At 36.9% G+C, this 10,722-nt stretch overlaps 1 protein-coding gene across 4 annotated transcripts in view; it reads left to right on the top strand.

Annotated features, from left to right (window-relative positions):
• PIK3CB (phosphatidylinositol-4,5-bisphosphate 3-kinase catalytic subunit beta) overlaps positions 1-10,722 on the top strand; it is a 172,440-nt gene that overhangs the window by 121,674 nt on the left and 40,044 nt on the right. For all 4 annotated transcript variants that reach the window (XM_023736020.1, XM_023736019.1, XM_023736021.1 and 1 more), the window contains 3 exons: positions 198-319; positions 3,244-3,387; positions 4,620-4,719. In XM_023736020.1, the coding sequence (XP_023591788.1) occupies positions 198-319; positions 3,244-3,387; positions 4,620-4,719 (366 nt within the window). The remainder of the gene's footprint in view (positions 1-197; positions 320-3,243; positions 3,388-4,619; positions 4,720-10,722) is intronic.

Below are 10,722 nucleotides of genomic sequence, written 5' to 3'. Positions count from 1 at the left end.
AATAGTAGCTTTTTATCAGTTGCTTATCAATAGAATTTTTGAATAACAAAGATAATCTTTATTATTCTGTGTCAACAGTAATGGATTATTGAAAGTATGTTCTTTCTTTTGACCTGCCCCTGTGCACCTTTGTGCCAAGAGAAAATAGATTACTTTTCTCCTCAAGTATATCTGAACAAGTTTCAATTTTCAAACAGCTTCAGGCACTTCTTCAGATCTGGCCTAAATTGCCCCCCCGGGAGGCCCTGGAGCTTCTGGATTTCAATTATCCAGACCAGTACGTGCGGGAATATGCTGTGAGTTGCCTGCGACAGATGAGGTATCTCCTGCAAGTGGCTTTCTTTGGGGCAAGGAATAGCTTGGGAGTAGGTGGGAAGTGGGATGTCTCATTGAAAGTCTCATAAGAAAGGAAAAAGTAAAGAATATACAGAGTATTGTAAAAAAACAAAAACTTAGGTGAAGAGGTTCTGAAGATTACCCCGAGGCTCAATACTTCACTAGGAGAACTCATAGGACTCCACATATAGTTATACTCACAGCTATGATTTATTACAGCAGAAGAATACAGAGCAAAATCAGCAAAGGGAAAAGGTGCATGGGGCGAAGTCCAGAGGAAACTAGGTGCAAGCTTCTAAAGGTCCATTCCCAGTGGAGTCTCACTGAACGTGCTTAATTCACACAAGTTGTGACACCACCTGTGAAATGTCTACCAGAGAAACTCATTAGAGACTCAGTGCCTAGGATTTTTATTGGGGTTTAGTCACGTAAGCATCCTCTGCCTAGCATGGGGCAAAATTTCAGACTCCCAGAGGGACAGTGGGTGTTTAGCATAAAACATGTTGTTTGCACAAACGGTTTAGATGCAATGAGTCACTCTTAATCAGTTAGGGTTGTGGAAACCCTTCCAAAATCTAACTTCCTAGACATCAGCCAAAGTCCAACCTCATAAGCAGACTTTCCAAAGGATAGTAGTTCAGGCCTATTATGTTAACTCTTCACTCACACAATCTGTACACCACCCAGAATTAAGAAATATTAATATGTTGCCATGGTTTTTAAACTTATTTTGAGGTAAAATAAGTAAAACATTACAGGTAAAGTTGAAATCTTCCTAGTGTGCTTACCCAGTCCTGATTACTTTCCTCCTTTTCCATAGGAACCATTGTTATGCATTTTGTGTATATCCTTCTACACCTTTTTTTTAACTTTTACTGCATATATGTATGTCTATAAAAATATAGTTACAGAATACCACTGGCAATTTTAAAATTGCTCAAATGTTTACCATATGTTTTTTATGTCTTTCTTATTTTCATTAAGCATTAGATTTTTTAGGTCAGTCTCTCCCATTACAATATAATTTATTCCTTTTATTCCTGTGCAATATTTTATTATATGGATATATCATATTTGTCCCATTCCCCTATCAAGGAACATTTAAATTTTCTCCAAATTTTCTTATTATAAACAATGCTATAGTGAACATGCTTGTATAAATCCTCATTGGGCAGTACATGTGTGACCATCTATGAGATTTATTGAAGAAATGACATTGGTGAGGTAGTATGAGGCAATGGACATTTTCAGGTTTATCCATTTTCTTTCTAGCCTCAAAAATGAGGCTCAGAAGGTAGGTCTTTATATACTATGTGGATATTTGAAAAACGTTTTTGGAACAGTGTGGACACTATGACCCCCTTTTCTTCCTTTTTATATTATGTATGTTTTAAATAGTGTGAATTCTAATAGGAACCACACAAACTCTTTAACAGTGATTATACCTGGGGTGTGAAATTAGAAGGGTGAGGGAAGAGAGAGGAGGGATTTTTTTTTTTACACTATTTATAGTGTTTATAAAGGGCATTGATTTTACAATAAAAGTAATTAAAATTATTATATAGATAGTTTTTAAAAAATGAAGCTCCCAGTTGCTCCTCAGTCTCCCTGAGTTTGCATTGGAGACCTAAGGGGAGGAGCCACCTGGCTCTCCTTGGGCAGAGCCAAGTGCTTTTCTTAAAATACGTTGATCCCTGTGAGGAGATTGTTGTGATCTCCCATGTTCCATGTAACTAATTCTGATTATTTTTTCCTATGTTAAATTTTCTGATTACGCGTTTTTGTTTTGTGGTATCTAGTGCCCTGGGTTTCAGTCCCAGATCTGCTTGAGACTACTTCCTTAACCATTTGTTGTCCAAGACTGTATAGTCAGGAAGTGGTGGACTTGGGATTCATATACAGGTCTGCTAATACCAAATCCCTTACTTTTCACCACTTCTCTGTCATTGCCTCTGATGGAAGTGTGTTTACAAGTGGATGGTTTGGAGATGAACACAACACAGAGAAACTCTAATCTTAATAATTCAGCCCAGTTAATTACATGCAGTCCCTGCGTTACAAATGTGGGACTTAATGGACAACTCCTACTTGCCCTTTAATGTTATGTAAATGTGTTCTCACTTTGAAATGACTGAACCCGCCCCTTCTGGCAACAAATTCTTCATCACAGTCACCTTCACTTGCTGTACCTGCAGCTTTTAAATCGCTGAAAAGTCTTTGAGCCTAAAACCAAACAAGAACAACAAAAAACACCAAACCTGTTGCCGTCAAGTCGATTCCGACTCGTAATAGCCCTATTTATAGGACAGAGTAGAACTGCCCCATAGGGTTTCCAAGGAGCAACTGGTGGATTCAAACTGCCAACATTTTGGTTAGCGGCCGAGCTCTTAACCACTGCACCACCAGGGCTCCTCTTGCACTAACGTAAGGCTAAATAGGAATTGTATGCACCTATTCTGACTTACCTACAAATTCGACTTAAAGACGCAGTTAGGAACAGCTTTTGTTCATAGCCCAGGGACAGCCTGTACAATATTGTCTGTTTTTATTTTGAAAAAGTGATTGCATAACTTTCATAACTTTTTCAGTGTTATGAGAAATCAGTATTAGAGTACCTAATTTTTTCTAACTCTGGACTGATTATAAGTATGTACAATAATTGTATCAACCTAATTTATTTAATAAAAATATACCACATATCTGCTCTTTGTGCCAATCACCATTTGAAGTCTTCAATTTTTTGTTGTGGTAGTATGGTAACATTGGTACAGTGAATGTAAACATGTAACAGTCTAGCCCAGAAGAGCCATTGTGTTTCAGTAAGTTAGTATTTGATAGTTTACTAGGAAGGGATCTTTTTCTGCCACAGGTTGGTGAGTGACTTAACTCTGTTTTCATTTCTTTCAGTGATGAAGAACTCTCTCAATATCTTTTACAGCTGGTGCAAGTGTTAAAATATGAGCCTTTTCTTGATTGTGCCCTCTCTCGATTCCTATTAGAAAGAGCACTTGCTAATCGGAGGATAGGGCAGTTTCTGTTTTGGCATCTTAGGTAAGTCTTTTATTTTTCAATTTGAACCTACTCTGTGCTTTAGTAAATATGAATTAGCATAATATAGGATATTTAATAGGATAGTCAGCTGTTTTTGTTGACTTTGAACCTTCTTTAACATTTACATTGTTTTGGTGCCTTCTATTTCTTGATACCTAACTCTGCATTTTCATGATTTGGCAAAGTAATTCAGATAAGTGCCCCTCCATGCCTGCTTGACTTTGAACTGAAAATAATAATGGGTGTATTGCTGTTTTCCAGTAAGGTGTGCATGTTGCTTTAATATATTTGGACTACATGTAGACATAGTTGTTTCTTCCAAAAGATTATGGGTAGTGTTATCATCATTGCTGCTGTTGAGTAAAGATAGCAACATTGGGTAAAGACAGCAATTGTATTTTCGGCTCCTTTATTAAGGAGGCCATTTTCAGATATGCATATACCTTATTTCACCAAATTTGTGTAGGTGTAAAACCAGGAAAAAGGACTTAAGCTGTTCTTATGTTTCCAAGGAAAATCATACCTTACCCATTTCTGGCTCTGTACTCAGACATTTTTGTTTTCTCAACTATCTTTTAGAGTATTGATACTAATGCTTGTCAGGCAAAAAAATTGTTTTCTTCTTTTTGCTAAGCTTCTTAACGAAGGTAAGCTCTAAAGTATCTGTTGTTAATTTTAGGAGTTCTATTTCTGAATATTGATTCCCTTATTATTCATAGAGGTTTTCTTATTTTTAACTTGCGTTCTTTTCTCAAGTTTAGTCTCCTTGTTAGTAAACCCTTCAGGGAATAACAAGATAAGATTGTCCTTCCTTTTTCAAATGTGTATACCATTCTTAAAGTGAGAAAAAAAACTGATGGATGCTAATTGAGTCATTAGTTAATTGTGTGATGTCAGTTAAATTCATAGACCTCTGCATTTAATTGTCTTTAGATTGGTAAAATCACCTTTACTCTCCAAAAAGCGAATCAAGTGAGAAATAAAAATTTTGGACTTCTTGGAATAAAGACTTAACTAATTATAAAATCTTCCATAATTTTTTGAACTCTTAAGTATTTTTAGATTTAAAGAATTAGAAGATCAACCATCTTGCTAATAATTATGCACATCATATATATGACAAACGTATGGCATCATATATTTATTTCATAGTAGAATAAAGTCAGTTTTCTTATTTGGTGATCTGAAGTGTTTGATAAACAAACTGTTTTAATATTATTAACTTACTACAGGTCAGAAGTACACATTCCTGCTGTCTCGGTACAATTTGGTGTCATCCTTGAAGCATACTGTCGGGGAAGTGTAGGCCACATGAAAGTGCTTTCCAAGCAGGTATCAGCTTGTTTTAATCTCATGTTCAATTAGGTACATGGTGTTCAGTAAATTATACCAAATGCTATTTCTCCCATCATATTATTTCTTTAAATTTATTTTATTTTTGTTTTTGTTGAGAATACACACAGCAGAACATACAACAATTTAACAATTTCTACTTAATCACATTATTAATGGTTTCAATAACTGAACCTGATTAATACATACTTTTATCAAAATTTAAGTTAAGAAATGAAATTTCAACAAATATGCAGAACATTAACTGAACGCTACCTGAAAAATAATAGTCAAGATTCCTCCTGTTTTCTACATTAATACAATAGAATTTTAATTCTGTTGTTTCCAAAACCAAACCCGTTGCTGTTGAGTCAATTGCGATTCATAGCAACCCTATAGGACGGAGTGGAACTGCCCCATAGGGTTTCTAAGGCTGTAATCTTTATGGTAGCAGCCTGCTGTATCTAACTCCCACAGAGTGGCTGGTGGGTTCAACCTTTCAGTTCGCAGCTGAGCGCTTTAACCACTGCACCACCAGGGTTCCTTATATGCCTACTTAGACATGTTTAATGATGGGTTTGATGGTGATGTAATGATGCTCACAAAATCTTTCAGTTCTGTTTTTTCATATCCCTGACTTACTCTTTCCAGTTAATATATAGTATATATGATTCATATGCCTTGCCACTTCTTTAGACTAAGATCTTGAGAACTAAGTTCATAGGTGTTACAGTTTCTAGAATTTAGAATACTGAAGCTGCTTTTTCAAACTATGTGTACATGCTTGAAATTGTGATATTCTCCCCTAGTTCCTCCTCATTCTCTTTAGTCCCCCATGTACTAATCATTGCAAATTATGAGAGATGTTACTGATGATAAATAGGTAACTTATTAGATGCTTACCATGTGCCAGGGATCATACGAAGTGTTTTAAGTACATTATCTTATTTTACCCCTCTGTAATGTGCCCATGTAGTTACCAATACTACACATTTGACAGAAGGAGAAACTGAGGTTCAAAGAGGTTAAGTAACTTGCCTAAAGACCCACAACTAATAAGTGATAGCAGTAAATTTCAAGCCTATGTCTGTCCAACTCTATAGCTAAAGTTCCTTTTATTACGCTGGGAATTTCCAAACTGTTTTAGCAGCATAACTCTTTTTTTTAATTAAAACTTATACATAACTCCAATATATAAAATAGGCAGTAGTGTCATTTTAACATTATAAATGTATTTTTAAAGCTAAAATAAAACATAAGCCATATAAGAGAACCATGAGGCTCATTTATTGAACATAGCATTTCAAAATTTGGAGTTATTGCTGACAGTTGCAATCTCAGTATCCAGTTTATTTCTGTATTTTGTTTTGGTTTCATAATGTTGAGAAAATCCTGGTTTAGACAGCTAAGTATCTGTAAATAGTAATGTTTTTTTAATAGCTGGCTCCCAAGTGTGAAGCATAGCCATGGCCTAGGCTTGGTTTGCTGGTGGGTCCTTGGTCACCTTGAAGGGTGGGATGAGAACATTTCTGCCACCAAGAGAAGTCAGCCTTCCATTCCAGCCTTTCCATTTCTGAGTTCTTTTCTCACATATACCAACAACCTGCTATTGTTCTTTAGCAAAAATTTTTCCCGATCAAGTATTACCTAACCTAACACCAGTAGGTTTTCTTCGTGGTTTAATAAATATATGCCAGGGTTTGTGTTAGGCATTGGTGATGTGAAGTCAAAGTAGCTATTGTCTCTTCAGTCAGGGAGTTTATAATCCATAGAGCAGGTATACAAATCAATGATTAAATATTATGATAGAAGTATTGTTATGGGAGTGCAAAGGAGAGGCACCAAGTCTAGCCCTGGGCATTAAGACTTCTCATTAAGGAAGTGACACTTGTGGTGGCTTTTTTTTTTTTTAAAGGTTTAGTTGGTATTAGCTAGATGGAGGGAGACTGTTTTTCCGGTAGAGGAGATATCACAGGTGTTGTTCAGCAGTGATGAAAGTATTGGGGGAAATTATCAACTTCTTTGAGGTCTATGGGTGACTGTTGAAGAAATGAGCCCAAAGGTTTATTGTCTAGTTTATTGTGATGGGGTAAACATCAGAGCACAAGTGTATATGACTGATACGTATTAACAGGTTAGTTTCATCTAGCTGATAGAACTTGAAACCAGTATATTTAATCTACTTAATTAAAATTTTCCATAGTATTAAAAAGTGTCTTCTAGGCTTTGCTTTCTGGTACATTATTTTTGCCTTGTGGCAAAGGCTCCCCTACGTTGCAAGCTCTTCTAACTTGTCTATATCATTTGAAGGCCTTTTGTTTTCCCACTCCTAACTTCCATTCACTCCTGTACCTCTCTAGTATCGCACCTTGTTTTTATATCAGATTCCTGTAATAGTTCTCAGTTCTACTACTTTTCTAACTCATTTCCATTACCAGAAGAACCCCATATGCTTCCATAAGATGTTTTTAATATTTAGGATTTTTCATTGATGTTAAAACAATTTTCTCTGATCCTGCTCTGGAAAGCCCAATAATGATGGTAATAAGAGCTAACATTTATTCAGCACTTAATAATGAGTCATTTATTCTTCATAACAATATAATGAGATAAATACTGTTATTTTCCGTAATTTTGTAGACAGTAAAATGTATCTCCCCCATGAGCCTCCCATTTTGTCATTCTGTGGGGCCTTGCGTGTTGTTGTGATACTGGAAGCTGTGCCACCAGTATTCAAATCCCAGTAGAGTCACCCATGGCAGACAGATTTCAGCTGAACTTGCAGACTAAGACAGCTAGGAAGAAGGACGTGGCAGTCTACTTCTGAAAAGAATTAGCCAGTGAAAACCTTGTGATTAGCAGCAGAACATTGTCTGATATAGTGCCAGGAGATGAGTCCCTCAGGTTGGAAGGCACTCAAAAGATGACTGGGCAAGAGCTGCCTCCTCAAAGTAGAGTCTACCTTAATGACATGGATGGAGTCAAGCTTTTGGGGCCTTCATCTGCTGATGTGGCACAACTCAAAATGAGAAGAAACAGCTGCAAACATGCATTAATAATCGGAATGTGAAATGTATGAAGTGTGAATCTAGGAAAATTGGAAATAGTCAAAAATGAAATGAAACCAACTCAATGGCACCTAACAACAACAACAACAACAAAAACATCTCACATATGTCCAGGTCTTGGTGTTCATGGATACCATACTAGTCCAATCATTATCCTCCCTTACCTGGACTTCTTCATTAACCTCCTGATTATCTCCTTATTGCCATTCTTGCTCCTCCCTCCACATTCTGTACCCAGGGGATAAAGTAATCTTTTTTTAAAATAATTTTTGTTGTTGTTGAAAATATACTCAACAAAACATACACCAATTTAACATTTTCTACATGTAAAATTCATGACATTGATTACATTCTTCAAGTTGTGCAATCATTCACACCCTCTTTTCACAGTGAGTTGTTCCGCCCCTATTAACATAAACTCACTACCCCTAAGTTTCCTATCTAATCTTTCAAGTTGCTGTTGTCAGTTTGATCTCATATAGCTAGATCTTAAAAGAGCACAGTGATCAAGGCAGACATTCTTTACTAGTTAAGCTAAACTGTTGTTTGGTTTTAAGAACAGTTCGGGGGCTAGTTTTGGTTTAAGGTTTAAAGATTATCTCAGGGTAGTAGGTTCGGGGTTCACCCAGCCTCCATGACTCTAGAAAGTCTGGATTCCATGAGAATTTGAAATTATGTTCAGCATTTCTCCCATTTGGTCAGGATTCTTTTATCGAATCTTTGATCAATATGTTCAGTGATGGTAACTGGGCACCATCCATTTCTTCTGGTCTCATGGCAGAGGAGGCAGTTGTTCATAGAGGAGGTTAGTCACACATCCATTTCTTCCTCCTATTCCCGACTCTCCTTCCTCTATTGCTCCAGGTGGATAGAGACCAGTTGTTGTGCCTTGAATGGCCATTTGCAAGCTTTTGTTTTGGGGTTTTTTTTGGTTTCTTTGTTTTGTTTTCTTCTCTCGCTTGCAAGCTTTTGAGACCCCAGGCACTGTGCAACAAACTAGGAGGTAGAACAGAAGCACTAAACACATTATTTGGCCAAGTAACTGAGATGTCCCATGGAACCATGACCCTTAACCTCCAAACCAAGGAATCAAATCCCATGAGGTGTTTGGTTGTACATGAGCAGCCTCAGCAGCTGCTCTGTGTGTGTGTGTGTGTGTGTGTGTGTGTGTGTGTGTTGTACATGTATATATCACATAGCTTTTGCCAGTTCAACTTTTTAATAGGTGTACAACTTACAGCAGTTAAAATAATCAGCTATGCAACTTTACCCTTAATCAATGTGATTTTAGATAAAGTAATCTTTTAAAAATATATGTTGTATTATGCCATTTCCTGTTTAAATCTCTGCAATAATTTTTTGTAGCATTGAAAATGAAACCCAGACTCTCTACTAATGCCTGTAAGGCCCACTTAATCAAGTCCCTACTTGTCCAACTTCATCATGTAACCATTCTCTCCTGCACTCATGTGATCCAATTACACTGGACACTTTTTTGGTTCTGCGGGAGCCTCAGCTTGACTTTTATTACAATAAAGGGGTGATGTATTTATGAGCAAATCGTCCTTATTCTCTTTTTTTTTTTGATGCATAGCAAGATGAAGATTGTATCTTTACATGGCAGTTTTTGTTAGCACTGTAAACCTATAAAAAGACAAGGTGTTGAAACACTTGAAGTATTTGACTTATGGCACACTGTCCAGGAAATGGATAGCAATGCAATTAGATGAGGCATGAAAAATTCCCAACTGTACAAACATAGAAGAAATTCAGATTTGAAATATTTTGAAATGTTCCTGTTTGCATAGTCCAGTTTTCTTCTCCTTCCCTTGTCACCAGTGTTTGTACAGTTCCTGAAATTGTTGAGAAGTGGAGTGTCTGTGGTTTTTACAGATGGCTAACTTGGCAGGCCTCAGCCATCTCAATTTTATCACCAAGTTGCATAGAACCTTCCCAGTTTCCTGTGAGTGAGGCCCCAGGCTATCTGTAGAAACTGCATGCTTGAATTTACCTCCCTACAGAGTCTTAGTGGTTTCCCTGCAAAGAAGCAGAGTTCTAAAATAAAAACATGGTGTAAAACCCATCTCCTGCTCATGGAAATTCAAGATACGGGTGTGGTGTTCATTATGTGTATTATATTAGTATAAAAAAGTCCATTGCTGTCAAGTCAATTCCAACTCATAGTGACCCTATAGGACAGAGTAAAACTGCCCCATAGGGTTTCCAAGGCTATACTCTTTATAGAAGCAGACTGCCACATCTTCCTACCTTGGAGTGGCTGGTGGGTTCAAACCGCTGACCTGTCAGTTAGCAGCTAAACGCTTAACCACTGCACCAACAGGGGTCCTGTATTTAGTTCTGCTTTTATCATGTATTCTTTCCAGCTTTAATAAAATAATGGTAAAATGTACCCCTGCTCCTACTGATTTATGGTTGGCTGAGGCTGTTTCTCATGGAATTTTACACAATATGACATGAAAAGTTATCAAATACGAAATAAAACATAATGATTTTGATTCATTTAGCCATTGTTGATTCACTTTGTACTCTTTACATAAGTTTTTTTTTCCCCCATAAGTGTTGATAACCATAGTTAACTCATTAGAAAAATAAGCACTTCAGGAGTCAACAAGTAGTAATTTAGACTTGAACAACACATACTGTGTCTCTATTCATATTTATTTTATTATATAATAATCCACTGTAACTGCTGTTATTGGAAGGAGAATATACTGAGCACATGGCATACAAGTGTGATGACAAGAAGTAGATGTTGACTTTGGTGACTGGCGTCTGGGGTCTGAAAAGCTAGTAAGTGGCCATCTAAGATGCATCAATTGGTCCCAACCCACTTAGAGCAAAGGAGAGCAAAGAACACCAAAGACACAAGGAAAATATTAGCCCAAGAGACAGAAAGGGCCGCATAAACCAGAGA

This window comes from Trichechus manatus, unplaced genomic scaffold (genome assembly GCF_000243295.1).
Source record: "Trichechus manatus latirostris isolate Lorelei unplaced genomic scaffold, TriManLat1.0 scaffold00084, whole genome shotgun sequence".
NCBI classification, from domain to species: Eukaryota; Metazoa; Chordata; class Mammalia; order Sirenia; family Trichechidae; genus Trichechus; species Trichechus manatus.
Note: the sequence above shows the minus strand (reverse complement) of the source record. Positions and strands in the feature narration are given on the sequence as shown.